The 16,407-nt window shown below is 41.6% G+C and overlaps 1 protein-coding gene across 14 annotated transcripts in view; it reads left to right on the forward strand.

Moving 5' to 3' along the window:
• ROBO2 (roundabout guidance receptor 2) overlaps positions 1-16,407 on the forward strand; it is a 709,977-nt gene that overhangs the window by 615,323 nt on the left and 78,247 nt on the right. For all 14 annotated transcript variants that reach the window (XM_069204134.1, XM_069204124.1, XM_069204131.1 and 11 more), the window contains exons 15-16: positions 3,625-3,749; positions 8,471-8,642. In XM_069204134.1, the coding sequence (XP_069060235.1) occupies positions 3,625-3,749; positions 8,471-8,642 (297 nt within the window). The remainder of the gene's footprint in view (positions 1-3,624; positions 3,750-8,470; positions 8,643-16,407) is intronic.

Raw genomic sequence — 16,407 nt, forward strand, 5'->3', positions numbered from 1 at the left:
AGCCACCTCAAAGCACGTTAGTGACAAATGGCAGTCTCAGTTTCGTAAGTCCTACTGTTTGGTGACACTGCTACATTGCCTTTTGTATTTCTCAAAGTATATAAAAATATGATTTGCAGAATGAATGTACAGTTACATGTGCTTTGTGCTGTTACTGCTAGGCAGGTTGCTGGTTTTAGTAGACGTTCAGATGAATCTCAATCTTAAATGAAAATTGTGACATATAAAACTAGCTCCCTACTTTGTTATACACAGATTTTGGCCACAACTAGGAGCCAGCAAAACAAACATGGCCCAATTGACAAAAATGTTAATACCATTGCCGCTAGCCATTTCAACTATCTTCAGAACCCGACTAAGTAGAATCGTCCAAACCATAACTTCTGTCAGCCAGTACCATAATTCTACATTTTCAACAAAATGATGCTGGAGGCACCTCTGTTGTTACTGTGAGCTGAAAGGTTTTTGGCGCACATCATAAAACATAGCTGTATAAGAAGGATGTTGCATGTCACTACAGATTTCTCTGACCTTATAAAACAAACCAGCATTGGCTGTGTTCCTCTATATTGTTGCAGAGCTTCTTGGTGAGTATCTTTTTAACCTATGGAAGCGGTACTTTATGTTGCATAACTTTGAATTAACATTTACATCCTATCTAGTCACAGTATTTCTGGTAAATCACTGTGGCTTTCTATGCCTGCACAGAATATTGTCTTACTGCCCAGTACAAACAATGGCATATGCTTTGAAGGCACAGAATGTGCCTTCAAGTCAAGTTGCCTTGGGATGTGATGTAGACCCCTACAGCTGCAGTGGTACTGAAGAGGCCACACTCTTCAGACGCCCCCTAAGAACTATGAATAACAGTGATATAAAAAAGTGTCAGTGAACCCTCACAACTTTCTGTAGAGGGCATCATATTGCATTATGCCACTGGCATGGCCTACTGAAGGAAGATATGACTTCAGCACAGTGCATTCCATACTGGGAGGTTGTCTCCTGTCTTTGCAGACACATCTGTACCAGGGAACTGAGCAGAATGGGTCAGAATGACGAAGCAGCCAGTTGTATTGCTGTCAGTGGTTACACCATTGTGGCTTTGTTTATTGACTCTCCAAGGTGTTATGGACAGTTACTAGGATGTGCACACAGGGACGGCTTTTGGGCGGTGCGAGCAGTGCGACGGCACCAGGTGCTGACATTAGGGGGACGCTGTGTTTAGTAATAACTTCCAAAACTTGCGATTTAAAAGCACCTGCTGAAAAGTTCCTTGGGCGTTTAGCCTTCAAGAAACAATTAAAATGTCAAGATACCTCTTGTGATTAATGTTCCTGCTAGAAGGAGAGATAGGAGTTTTGCCTAGTGGCAGCTTCGACTCAACATAAAGTTGCATAGAGGGCACACAGTGCAGCACCACTTTTCTTGCACCTCTTAGTGTCCCCCTAACGCCACCATGTGTGTGTCATATTTAAAATATGGTGCACCATGGCAGTAGTTAGGGGACTTAAATCAGAATTTTTTACACTAGTCTGGCGCTTTGCAGGATTAGAATAAAAAATGTTGGCGCTAATCTTCCAAAGCCCCCAGAGGCCCATTGTAACCAATGGAAGCCTCCTTTTAATGCCTGCTCCGAGCAGGTGTTAAAATTGCTGGGAAACAAATGACGCAAAAAAATCTAACAGATTTTATGCCCCCTTTGCATACATTATGCCTGGCTACGGTGCAGCGTTTTTGGCCTTCCAACGCCACATTAGTGTAAAGAAATGACACTAGTTTGGCGTTAGCGTGGCACTAGGGGCTCTTAAAAATGCCCCTATGGCAGTGCTTAATTTGTGCTTGTTGTTTCCGGTTCGGAGCACTGGCACTTATTTTTGAGGGTGGCACTTATTTTTCTTACTCAAGCATTTACTGCGAGAAAAAGACACATATGGGAAAGATGGAGAAAGAGACAAATGAAAAAGCATCACAATGGAAAAAATCAGAAATCCACAAGAGTGAGCTGAAGGGGCAGGGAGTGCCTGTAAGTGGATTGAAGAGGCCCAAAATGGCTTCAGGATTACGCTGCCTCTGTGTTCCGAGTTCAGACATTTAATTGCAGCAGCCGCATGTTTAAGAGGAGGGCTTTGGGCACCGGCACCTTTTTATTTACAAATAAAGCACTGCCCTATGGGTCATATTTGAAAAAAGTGGTGCTGCACACAGTGCTGCGCCACTTTTCTTGCGCCCTTTAGCACCCCCCCCCCATGCCACCATATGTGCGTCATATTTAAAATACGGTGCACCATGGAGGTAGTTAGGGGACTAGCGTCAGAATTGTTTATGCTAGTCCGGCGCTTTGCAGGATTAGCATAAAAAATGTTGACGCTAATCCTGCAAAGCACCCAGAGGCCCATTATAACCAACAGACGCCTCTTTTTATCCTTTTAATGTCTGCTCTGAGCAGGAGTTAAATGCGCCAGATAGAAATGACACAAAGAAATCTGTCAGATTTCTTTGTGCCTTTTTGTTTGGCCCTCCCTAACAGGGGAATGCCACCTTTGCATACATTATGCCTGGAACAGGCATAATGAAGTGCAAAGGGATACAAAGTTGTGCAATGCATCCATTGAGCCACTTCGTAAAGATGGCATGGCTTTTTGGCCTTCTAACGCCAAATTAGCATTAAAAAATGACACTAATGGGGGGGTCAGAATGGCGCTACGATCTTTTAAATATGCCCCTATACTTTATGTGGATAGCTGAGTGGGTTAGTAAAGCCAGCCTTTACAAGTGCTTTAAAACACATGAAGGTATGTGAAAGGGGGCAAATTTGCTGGGTGGTAGTGAGTGAAACTGAGGAGGAGGTCATGGGGTAAGGTGCGCCACAATAAACTGTCGCACAGGGCGTCAACAGTCCTAAAGCTGGCCCTGTGTGCACATGCTTCTGGTTCAGAAAGGCGTCAATGCTGGTAATGTCTCAGAGATAAATAAGTCCCTATGCTACAATATAACGATACATACAAACAAATAGGCACATGAAATGAACACAGCTCATACCGGGCTGACATGCCTATGACTGAATAATAATGCAAGGTGCAATTTGTCAGAGAGACATAGCCTACACATTTATCAGGGACTGACAAATATTTTTCTGATAGAACCACCCACAAAACACACTGGACTGCGGTTTTACTTTTTTCCGAGAGCCTGTTTGTCAATGATTTGCTGCGCGAGACACGCTTTTGCAATAGAATTGACATGGAGAAACCTGGATGAGATAGTTAAACCTCATTGTAAAGAAAAATGATCAGATAATACAACGGCTACACCAACGTTAATTACTAATGCTTGATAAATTCATGAGCAAGTCGGTATGTTGTTGTGCCAGGCAAGGCAAGAGATGGTTGGGAGATACTGATTGATTGCTTTTTTCTGTACTTGCTACATTTTCATTCAGTGCCTTGCTTCTCGTTGGATGGACATTTTTCAGAATTGTCAGCTCTCGACAGTGTATGCATATGGGGGCCCATTGGGACTTTGAACTTTCCACCTTCTCTGCGTATTCTCCTACTATTTAAGCAGTGTGAACAACCTGGCAAGTAGATTAATGTCTTTATTCTGTTTTTCATCTACCTGCTGCAGCTCCTAGCGCCCCGCCACAGTCTGTCACCGTCCTGACAGTCGGCAACCACAACAGCACGAGCATCAGCATCTCCTGGGACCCTCCCCCATCAGAGCACCAAAATGGAATTATACAGGAGTATAAGGTAATCATCACCAGGCTTTATTGTCGAAAGTAAAAGTGGTTGCAGGTAAGCGAAAATAAAATATTCATGAGTCAATTCATTTCTAACGTCGTCTCTGCGCCTATTATTTGCTTGGGGTTCGGAGACAACAGCCAGCAGGTACCAAGACACGTTTTATGTGGAGCATAACTTCATTTTTATGTGGAATATAACTTAGTTCATTTTAGTGCTCTTGTTCTACTCAGAGAACAAAAGGATCAAGTATGTTTACACTTATTGCACTCAATTCATGGGAAGATCAAATAAGGAAAGGAAGGGTGATCGTTAGGTAGTAGTGGCACGTATTTCACCACTGACGAAGCCAATAGGTTTGACGTTTATGCGCGTCATGCATACAGGCATGCATAGATGCCCACATGCAGAAACAGGGCGACATATCTAAGGGCACCTCTGCACACAGCTCAGCATACACACAGGCGTCCTTGCATACACAGAAACCAGGCAGAGACACTCATGCAGCTGGATGGAATTCACATCCAGGCACCCACGTATAGACACAACTCACATACACACCCTGATTGACAGATGGATGGAAGGTTGCAACTGGACACAGTCAGACAGATGTAATTCCTGTTTGTGCCTTTTCCTTCACAGGGCCACACTATATATGATTATTTACTATACTTGTTGAGCAGTGCACTGAGTGCATGAATCTGTTTGGTGACATTTTACGCAATATGGAGCTTAAAGTTTTCATCAGAAAAATATACCTGATGCGGACAACAGCATGAAGACATTTTCACCATTGTTAAAATATTACAATATTCCTACATATACTCATAATTTTGATTTGGCTCTAAGATTACTCTTTGGTGAAACTGGCAGACAACATTTTGATTGAATAGGGACACTTTTTAATGTCCACATGGTTTAAAACATTAGCTACTTCTTAACTAACCAGAACAGGACCAAACTGTAGTTGAGCATCCCTTAAAATATTTAGAGAAAAAGCTTAGGGCCCAGGAAATCTTCCAAGAATACATTTAAGGAAAGGCAGGATACTCTAGCTGTCTACTGAATCCCAGACATAGAGTATTTTAAACTGTTGCTATCATCCTAAAGACAAAACCAACAAGGAATCGGAAGGTAGACCAGTTGCTAAAATGCAACTTTTTCTGGGCAATAATTACAAAGTATCCATTGACCAAAATTTGTTAATGGGAGTTCAAATTCTATGTAATACTAGTGTATTTCCGCACACATGTTTATGGTTGTGCTGTGGTACCTGCTAGTTAGCCAACAACTTGCCAAGCCATTGACCACGTTTAGCTTCTTCACCTTTCCAACTCCTCTTCATCAGTGGCACTACTGGGTGGTCAAGCAACTCCTTGCTAGTTCTAATCTTTAATATAACCACTGCAGCTGACCCATTACACCTCTTCATTCAAAAATAAGGTGACGATTCATCATCATATGTAGACAAATCTATTGATCTTCCTTTTAATGACTCTTTGGGATCCAACATAATGCTTTCATTCTCCAAAAATCAATATTATTTGAATTATAGTCAGTGTGCACTTTGCTGAACATCCATTCATTTTATTAACTTAAATAAAATTCCTCATAAAAAATTCCTTGAAAATTTCTTAATAATTTGACATTATTTGCACATCCTCTTATGTAACTCTAACTTAAAATGGAAGTTTTGCAACATATATTTCTGTTACAGCCAGATGACATATGCTTGCACATAATTATTTTAGTCTTTTATTTAGAATTATCAACACTGTTCTGGCTCTAGGTTTTGGCCAACGGAAATAGGTATCTGGCCATTCCAAGCAAAAATGGTGATTCAGACTATCATAATAAGGTAACCCAATATTTCCCCAAGAACTGGGTACTTAGAATTCTAATGTAACAAATGTTCAAGGAAGACTAATTTTGATAATTAATTCAATAAAGTTGAATATCAACATTTAGGACCTCATTACGAGGCCAGCGGTCTTGAGACTGCTGCTTCTGTGACAGCCCGGCCACCACATTAAGACCGTGGCAGTCAGACCGCCAGGGTTCTGCTGTCTCCGCTAGGATTGGTGATCCTGACAGGTTGACGGCGAGTGCAGGGTGGAATCAGCCAGGGCAGCTCTTCTGCCATGCTCATGCACTTGGCATAAGCAGTGCAGTGTTCCCCCCTGCCCAGCACCCTCAAAATGTTCACTGTCTGCTGGTGCACCCTGCATGCAACAGCATTGCCACCAGCTTGATTACGAGCCGGAGACAATGCTGCTGCCACTTTCCCAGTAGGCTGACTGGCGGAAACCTCGGTTCCGACCCATCAGCCTAGCGGGAAAGTCTTAATGGATCTGCCGGGGAGGTAGCCAGTGTGACGGCAACCTTCCCGTGGGAAGTTCGGCAGATGGGTCTTACCATCCACCAAACTCCTAATGAGGCCCTTAATGTTCAAGCCCAAACATGGACCAATTTTATGTTTCAATAAATCCACATAAGGCGTGATATAAAATGGATGTCAATTTTATATGATCATCAAGTTTATACAAGAAATTAGAGCAGCAACAACAACATTGATTAATCATGCCTCCATTCCCACTAACTCCATATCTAGTGTACAAAAGGAGGACACTAACCCCCTGACTCTCTAATACAAACAACAGGTAATAATTAATCAGTCCTGTCTGATGCCACACAGGCAATCTGAATCCTTTATGAAATATTCCAGCAGAAATGCGAGGAGTTTCTTCATGAGGGTCTATGGTCAACATTTCGGTCTACCAGCAGTCCCTAAACAACATGTCATGAAGGAATTAATTACAATTGTTGCTCTACAACATAATAAATACTTTATATTAATAAAGCAATATGTACATGTAAAAACAAGCCAAAACCCAACCACGCCATACATAAACGTGGATTGCCCGCTCACAATATACACCACATGCAGTCACCTGTGAATGGAATCAAAGCCATCTCATGCAAATGTGAGCAGAACCGTACACTTGTGCTTACAACAAGACCACACCTACATTAGAAGGAATGACCATCTCACCACTTATACCAGTGTTGCCAATTAGAAAAGCCTCTACCTCAGCTCCACATAATATTTAGAAATACCACAATAAAAAAAACACTGTGACGGGCATGTGGTGGAGTGCTTACCCCTAGGCATTTATCATAACTGTTATCTTAATATTGTGCCCCAACCATTCTCCCTCTAAACTGATCCTCTAAATACAGTACACCCATAATGCTCCTATAGAATCTTGTGGTGCATGTTTTTAGGTCAGTGGGTTAATTCTTAACCTAAAATAAAGGCAATAGGACCACATGCCATTGTGGGTAAACAGTGTTGTTTCCTTAAAAATGTTATGACATCACATCATTCTAGAATCCACAGTGATAACATTTTTGTGTTTTATCATAGTTACTTAAGGTTTTCAAGAGTGCTTGTATTAACCTTTAAGACAGAGGTATACCAGATCAGAGTTAGGATCCCTCCTATAACAGTGACAATAAGTAACCCCTTTATCTATTTGATTGCAAGAATTACATGATGCCCATGTCAATGAGTTATTATTTTTTCCCAAATTTGTGACAGCTGCAAAGCCTACCACCCCTGTTAGTAGTTTGTGTCTGGTGTACAAACATGTTTTTCACAACTCTATAAATTCGGCAGGTACATTTGTATGCATTAAACGCTGCAACTTACATGTGTAAATTATTTTCAGGTTCTTTTGTATTTTATAAGAGAGACTTTCACATTTCATCAACATGCTGTTTAAGTAACTCATGAATTTCTGGCTAACATGAACAGAGGGATGCTACTACAGGGAAATACCAATAAAGAGGCCGTTTGTGCATGTATTTCATTTTTCTGTTTGGAATCATCAATACAAGACCAGGATTTATTAACCCCAGTGTTAATGTTGACCTCATCCTCACCTTGGTCAATATTCACCTCAGGGCAATTAATCTTTTGTTCTCGCTAGGTCTATTCCTGTGTAATGTCAGAAATAAATTACAGAGATATCAAGCCATTCATAAGCAGAATTCAAGATGTAATTGTCGGATGAGTGAATTACATATGCTCTTCTGGGCTTTTTTGACATTCATCAAGAGGTGCCCACAGCTGCACACATCTGTATGAACATTATTTGTATACTTTAAAACAGCAAGTGTTATCAATGTATTTTTTTTTTTTAGAAGTGTACCCTTCGAGTGTATTAGTGAGAGCACATTCCTGTTTTTTGTGTACGTGAATTATGTTTGTTCATATGTCTGTTAAAAGACGGTATCCATTTTAGTTAAGGAAGTTACAGAACAGTAGCTACGATATGTACATTTAGAAGATTTCTAATGATACTGTAAACAGTCTTGTGCTCAATGAAGCGCTGAGGAGCAGCTGGAGACGGAGGCAATAGGCCACATAGACAATAATGACTTTTTGTTACCTCTGAAGGTAATGGAAGCATTTAACCTACATGTCATACTGCATCCTTTGATGATTATGTTCTCTTCCACGCAGGCCAGTGCTATTCAAGAAAACGTTTTTTTCAGAAATTGCTAATTTTAAACCCATGAACTGAAATAATTGTTTATCGATATAAGCAGCTTGTGCCATCTAAGATATCAATATTATACTTTGTAATGGAATTTAGCTATACTTGTCTAATTTTAGAACTATAATGTGTTAATACGACTGTGTGTTATTCATTTTTTCTCTGCAGATCTGGTGCCTTGGAAACGAGACACGCTTCCACATCAACAAAACAGTAGATGCCGCCATCCGATCTGTGGTGATTGGGGGGTTATTCCCTGGCATTCAGTATCAAGTTGAGATTGCTGCAAGTACCAGTGCGGGTGTTGGAGTAAAAAGTGAACCGCAACCGATAATCATTGGTAAGCTACATGTAACTTTTTAAATATACCTGATGCACTGCGTTGTTTGCTAGGTCGATGTGTGGTACTGTTCTAAAAGAATAAACCACTCAGCACACCACAGCACAACACTTTACCTCGGTCATTAATCCAAAACCTCCACTAAATTCATTTTTCTGCCCTGAGATAGTCCTTTTTGTTTACAAATACTACAAATAATATCCAGATTTTTCTTCAGCGTGATTGTTTTAGTTTTCTGTTGCTCTGATAAAAGCATCTCCAACAAGAAGCTTGTGAGCTACTGGTAGCTCTCCCACTACCTGTCAGTAGCTCTCCCATGTTCATCCTAGCCTTCTGAATTGGAACTTTTTGCTTACCTTTTTGCTTACTTTTGTGTGGTGTATGCCAAAACTGTGTATTCTCATAAGCTGATGTTTGGAGAAAAATGGCTGAATTTTCAAAATGCATTTAAGGCTGATTTTTGAGTGATATATCATGTTCAAATACGTATTACTAATATGATTAATTTTGCAACAGGGGCACTGCAGCTGTAGTTGGAATGTATTACTTACATGTAGGCATTCCAAATTGACAAAGCATTTTTTACATTACTGCTGCAAACCCTCTGATGCAGTGAGGTGATCAGTGCTGGTAATCTTGGACATGGTGGTTACTAATGTCATCTTGTCTGATGTGGTAATTATTATGACACTAAAACAATTAGTAACTCCTGATGATTTTCGATAAGAAGGTGGTATTACAAAAAGGTTGTAGACCCCTGCATAATCTTATTAATGGTATCATTCAACTTTTCTGGCAGCTCCTGTGCATGATTCACACACATTCCACACAATCAATATTGCCTGGGATCACATCACAGAAAAGTACAGATATACAACTATTTTCCTTTTTTCAAAACATTGAAATGCATCCCAGGGTGTAATGTATTTTTAAAATTCCCTGACCCATTATTGTAGCCATATTCACATGACTATAGAATCTAAGCTTTGCAAAAAATATCAAGCATAGGATTGTGCATGGACAAAGTATTTTCCATGCAAATGTTCCTGCCTCCTCAATCCATTAAAAAATGGGGGTGTTGGAAGCCCTTTTCTGGAGTTTTGGCATAACCTTTGCTTAGGTCTTCCCACATTTTTCATACTCTTAGAAATACAGCAAGTGTGGGACATTTATAGTAGTTGTTTGTAAATACCATCAAAGTTAGGCTGTTGGGGCAATCACACCATTTGCATTGCCCACTGCTTTAGATATAATCACTTCTCTATCCTTTGATGCCACATTCATCTACAAGAACTCAATTCTATTGAAGGTTCACATATTCTCACTATGGGCCCATTCTCACTAAAGACCTTTCTCTTAGCACTGATGTTCCTATTTCATTTGATTCTTCCTATTGTTACAACAAACAATTTTAAATTTTTAGTTGATTCACTGATTCTAAATGCAGGTTCATTGCAAAACAAAAGCCTAAGCCACAATGTCTAAGTAGATACCTGGATACGTTCAAACACAGTAATAAAACTGTGAGTTGCACTAAAGTGCACTGAAATACTTTTTCTTATGTTTCTGTATTTATAAACTGAGTTTTTTCACCAAGTCCTTTAAAAAACGTTTTTTTAAATCACAAGATATCATAAAATGATATATTAAAATTAACACTGTTAGAAATTAAATAAGCGTCAATGACTAATTTTCACCCAAAATGTTTACAGTCTATTTTCCATTCTTTGCAAGTTTAATGGATATTGGAAGCTCTTGCCTCACTTTCGGACAGTCTGGCAAGACACAAATGACAATACTATGCATTTTTCCCTCTCTATTCTCTTCTTTGACTGCTGCGAAGGAACTCATTTTCAAAGCCATATTATTAGAATGGTATCTGGAACAACTGCCTGCATAGAGGACATTTGACTACCTAGAACCAGTACTATTCTTGATTTCTGTACCTTTCATTCACTGCCAAAACACATTAGATGCCATTCTCCATTTTATTTATTGTGACTGATTTGACCAAATGTCATCCAATATTTAACGTGCAGGAGACCTCTGCCTTGCTGTCACAGTTACATATCAGGCAAGGCAGGGAACCATGAATCAAGGGTCAGTGGTATTTTTGTCTTTCCAACAGTCTTCACACTACTGTGACTGAATCTGAATGGCGGCTTCTACAGCATGCAACAAAGCAGCAGCATTTAGGCCTCTTGACATTTTCAAAAGAAGGTTTTCTGAACAGTAAATGCATTTTCAATTATTGTCCTTAATAGGCTTATACTGTGGCCTTGACTACATTTCGAACATCTGTATGTATATACAAGAGGTTGAATAATAACCTCCAAACCTCTTGGCTCTGGAGTTGTGCAACCCTACTTTATAGAAGGCAACGACTGATAACACATTGTGAATTAATTGAAGTATGTTGTCAATGTGCAGGATCTTCATTATGAAAGCTTTTAGCTGCACAAGGGGAAACCACATTTTATTGTTGCACCATCTCCCATTTTTTAAATAATTTTCTGAGCTGTATCTCAGTAGTTAAGAGGGGCTTTCATGCCGTGTACTGAACTTTATGGCAGGAAGAATCCACTGGAATCTTCATAGTTGTATTTGAGAATATCAAGGACAAAACATGCTTGGCAAGCTATGATGTTGTGGCTAAAATATTGCATACCACTATACTGCATGAAGGACATATATACACACATGTAATATATATATATATATATATATATATATATATATATATATATATATATATATATATATATATATATTTTATTAACATGTCAGTATTCTTTTAGAGAAGCATTCAGATTGGAGGTGTATGCAGTTACTGGTCTGAACATCTTGGCCTTTAACTAAATAACCTTATGATGAATAAAGATGAGATCTTCAATTTCAACACGTATGCATCCACACTCTTGTTGAAAACCTTTTTTCACTTAAAACCCATGTAAATGGCCCTGTGCCCCCACTATGTGATCAGCATTTCTAGTGAAGTTGATCACTTCTTTCTTAAATGCACATCTACACATCTCTCCTCCATCCCTCATTGTCATCTGAATTGCCTACTCCACTTGTGAACATTATTCCTCCTCAATCAAATTGTCAAATTCACCACCTCACATAGTTAATTCTACTGCCCTCTACCTAGCTAGGCCTACTTAGGCCCATATTTATACTTTTTGACGCTAAACTGCGCTAACGCAGTTTAGCGTCAAAAAGTTTTGCGCCGGCTAACGCCATTCTGAAGCGCCATGCGGGCGCCGTATTTATTGAATGGCGTTAGCCGGCGCAAGCAGACCGGCGCTGCCTGGTGTGCGCGAGAAAAACCACGTACACCAGGCAGCGCCGGCGTAGGGGGAAAATGGCGCATGGGCGTCTTAAAATGGGGCAAGTCAGGTTACGTCGAACAAATCGTCGTAACCCGACTTGCGCCATTTTTTAACGACGCCCATCCCCCATCAACATGACTCCTATCATTGTAAAGATAGGAGTCATGCCCCCTTGCCCAATGGCCATGCCCAGGGGACTTCTGTCCCCTGGGCATGGTCATTGGGCATAGTGGCATGTAGGGGGGCACAAATCAGGCCCCCCTATGCCAAAAAAAATTATTAAAAAAAAATAAAAAAATACTTACCTGAACTTACCTGAATGTCCCTGGGGTGGGTCCCTCCAGCCTTGGGTGTCCTCCTGGGGTGGGCAAGGGTGGCAGGGGGGGTCCCTGGGGGCAGGGGAGGGCACTCTGGGCTCATTTTGAGCCCACTTGTCCCTTAACGCCATGCCTGACCCAGGCGTTAAAAAGCGGCGCAAATGCGCCGTTTTTAGCCACGCCCACTCCCGGGCGTCTCTTTTGCCCGGGAGTATAAATACCACGTAAAGGCCTGGGAGTCATTTTTTAGACGGGAACGCCTCCCTTGCATATCATTAACGCAAGGAAGGGGTTCACGCTAAAAAATGACGCACATTCCGGGAACTTTGGCGCTATACGCCTCTAACGCCATAGTATAAATATGGCGTTAGTTGGCGTTAGTTTAGCGTCGAATTTGCGTCGAAAAAAACGACGCAAATTCGGCGCAAACGGAGTATAAATACGGCCCTTAGTTGTTAAACAGCTTCCCTTCTCAAGACTTTTTCAAAAACGAATTTGTTTCTCTCATGGTTTGTGTGACATTTACCTCGTTTACTGTTGCTTCTCATACTTTCGAATCACTTTGGTTTTAATGAAAGGCTAATCTTGTCATTCTAACTTATCTTACTGTTCACTAGAGGAAAGACTGAAAACAAACCATTTGCAGGGACACTTGGGGACGGAAAATGGGCATGTTTTATCAAATTAGATCTGTAATTTAAAAAGTAACAGGTCAATTTGTGTTTATTCCCTTGCAGTAGACATCTTTAAATCTCATTTAGATTTTTTTCTAATGATTGCTAGAATTCCCAACCTGTGAATAAGGAAAGGGAGTATCTCAATAATGGATATATGAAAAAGAAACTAATACATTGACTGCAAAAGGCCACTTGCACCTTGGAGAGCAGTTACCTTTTCCATGTAATTATACTCAAGATGACTTCTAATTGTTTCTTTAATTATCTGGAATCTCTGCCTCAACAATCTTCTCTGCAGCTTTTAGCTTTATAGCTATTACCAATTGAATGAAAAGTGATTACAAAAGCTTGCTCTGTGCATTTTTAATTACTTCGCTTAAGGTCTTTATTGCCAACAAAGCAGAAAACAAAACGCAAAGTTATCTGAGAGTGTCATGATTCCTGTAGGATTCTTGATGCATATTTTATTTTTGTAATTGAGCCCCCTATGAGCAATTATTACTTTGTGCTCGTGGGCCACGTTTATGGTGTGCTTGGATCGTATTTCGAGGAATGTCTTGATGACGGATTTATCTAATAGGGCCTGCCCTATTCTGCAGAACTAGTGCATAAAACACTGGGAACTGTCATGCTTTGGCATCATTTGGAAACTTCAGCTAATACAATTGGTCTATTCTGTGAAGATGCTGATGAAAATAATGACCGACGACTTGGGTTTTGATAATATTTCATCCTCGGTTTCCCACATTTCTTGCTGTGCTTTTATTTAAATTACTTTGCAAGCGTGTTCTTGTAAAACTGCTTTTATTACCTTGATATAAGATCCTCATTACACTTGTTTTGTAGTTGAAAACCAATACTGCCTGCAATTCAAAGCTCTTTTATACTTGTTTTTGTCTCTTTATCCAAAATTAATTCAACTGTTTTTTACAGTGTTTAGCATGATGCGGCATTCCTGTAATACCAAACAGTTGTGTTGTGTACTATATTACAGTCCTTCTTGTGCATGATCTGTACAAGACCCACAAATTAAACAATAAACTGTCACTTATCGGGTTAGCCAATCAAAATCCCAGGCTTCCGATATTCATGATAATACTATGTACCCATAAATATTCTCACTGGGATTCTGGGCATTGAAAGCAGCCTAAATCTCCACCCAGAAAGCTTACTATGCAGAACTGCAGACATGGACCAATCACTCCATCATCCACTTTAGCATCGCCAGCCCCTCCACTCCCAAGATGACCAGTACCCCCCCACTGGAGGTGGAACAAAATCACAGAGAACCGCTGGGCAGATGCCCTCGACACCTCCAACCCCGCTACTTCCATCAACCTCAAACAGAGAGTGAAAAACTGCGATGCCTGGATCAGCAATTATGCCAACAATATCGTCACCATCAAGAGGAACATCCAGAGAAAATCCTCCTAAAAGGCCAGCTGGTGCACCCAACAACTCAGAACAGTGAAGCAAGACAGCAAACAGCTGGAGAGGAGATGGTGCACCAGCAAGGACACCACCGACAGAGAAGCCTTCAAGACCTCGCTCAACCCACACCACCGTCTGCTGAGGGCAACAAAGAAGACAGTCCTTGCCGCACACATCTAAACCAGCTTTAACAACACCAAGGAGCTTTTCAACATCGTTAAGGAATCCTCCAACCCGGCTTACAGTGAAAACAACATCAGACCATCACAGAAGCTGTGTGACAACCTTGCCCACTTCTTCTAAGGCAAGATTGCAACCACATACAGAAATTTTTAACCCCAATCCACATCTATGGACTTGCACACACTGACCAACTGGAACTTACTCTCCATCCAGGACATCACCTCCACCATGAAATCGATCCACTCGGGAGCTCCCACAGATGCATGCCAGCACCACATCTTCAACTTTAGAAACCAAAGAATTGGTCAGGAACCAACCACACTGCTCAACACCTCAATCACCACCGCAACATTTCCCGATGCCTGGAAAAATGCTGAAGTCAGACCACTACTCAAAAAACCCTCTGCCGACCCCAGCAAACTCAAAAACTACCAGCCAATCTCCCAGCCTCCATTCCTAGGGAAGGTACTGGAAATGGTCATCAACAAACAACTCATGGCATACCTGGAGCAGAACAGCTACTCAGTGCCTCCCAATCCGGCTTCCACAGCAATCACAGCACCAAAACTGCCCTGATTGCAGCCACCAATGACATCCACACCTTTCTTTACTGAGTAGAAACAGCAGCTTTGATCCTCCTTGGCCTCTCGGCAGCCTTCGACACCGTATCCCAGCACATGCTGGTTGAAAGACTCCACCATATCGACATCCAAATGAAGGCGCTCAAATGGATCACCTCCTTCCTTGCCAGAAGCAGCCAGAGGATCCAACTTTCACCTCCAAACTCAAGGAGATCAGCTGTGGTGTCCCCCAGGGCTCATCCCTCAGCCCAACACTCTTCAACACACACATGACCCCACTGGCCAACATCGACAGACCCACGTTCTCAACATAATTTCCTATGCAGACGACATCCAACTCATCCTCTCACTCACCGACGACACTTCCACCACCAGAACCAACTTCTACAGATGCATCACAAGGGTCTCTGACTGGATGAATAACAACTGCCCACAGCTGAACACAGACAAGATGGAAGTACTGATCTTTGGCAACAGCAGCACCACATGCTCCAGACTTCTGGTGGCCATCAGACCTAGGGCCCACACCCACTCCCACCGACAATGCCAGAAACCTTAGAATCTTTGAGAAAATGCTCACCGTTAAATCTCAGATTAACGCCGCCTCCTCCACCTGCTTCCTCACTTTGTGCATGCTACCTAAGATTTACAAGTGGCTACCCCTGAACATGAGATGCACTGTGACACAGGCCCTCATCACCAGCCGACTGGACTATGGCAACACGCTCGATGTAGGTATTGCCGCACACCTCCTACAGAGACTTCAGACCATACAGAACACTGCAGCCAGATTCATCCTAAGCCTTCCCTGACGAACTCACATCACACCCCACCTCATGCAACTCCACTGGCTCCCCATACAGGAGAGATGCCAATTCAAGCTGCTGACACACACACAAGGCTCTACACAACCGAGCACCCGTGTACATTAACCACTGTCTGAACTTACACCAACTGTTGAGAAGACTACACTCTGCCTCCTTTCCACTTGCCCATACTCCCAGCATTTACTGAAGGAGAAGTGGAGGATGCTCCTTCTCTCACTTCTGGAATTCTGAATGGCCCTCTTGGCCCGGCTGCTCTGGGACCTGCAAGCGACTGGATACCCTATTGGGTGATTAGCCACGTTTTATAAATGATTGATTAATTGAAAAAATGTCCCCAGTTAAGGTAGCCGTGTAACCTAAACTGCGCCTATCACAGGATGACCAGAGTCCCACCACTTGTGATGCAAGCTCCCTCCA

Source organism: Pleurodeles waltl, chromosome 8 (assembly GCF_031143425.1).
Source record: "Pleurodeles waltl isolate 20211129_DDA chromosome 8, aPleWal1.hap1.20221129, whole genome shotgun sequence".
NCBI classification, from domain to species: Eukaryota; Metazoa; Chordata; class Amphibia; order Caudata; family Salamandridae; genus Pleurodeles; species Pleurodeles waltl.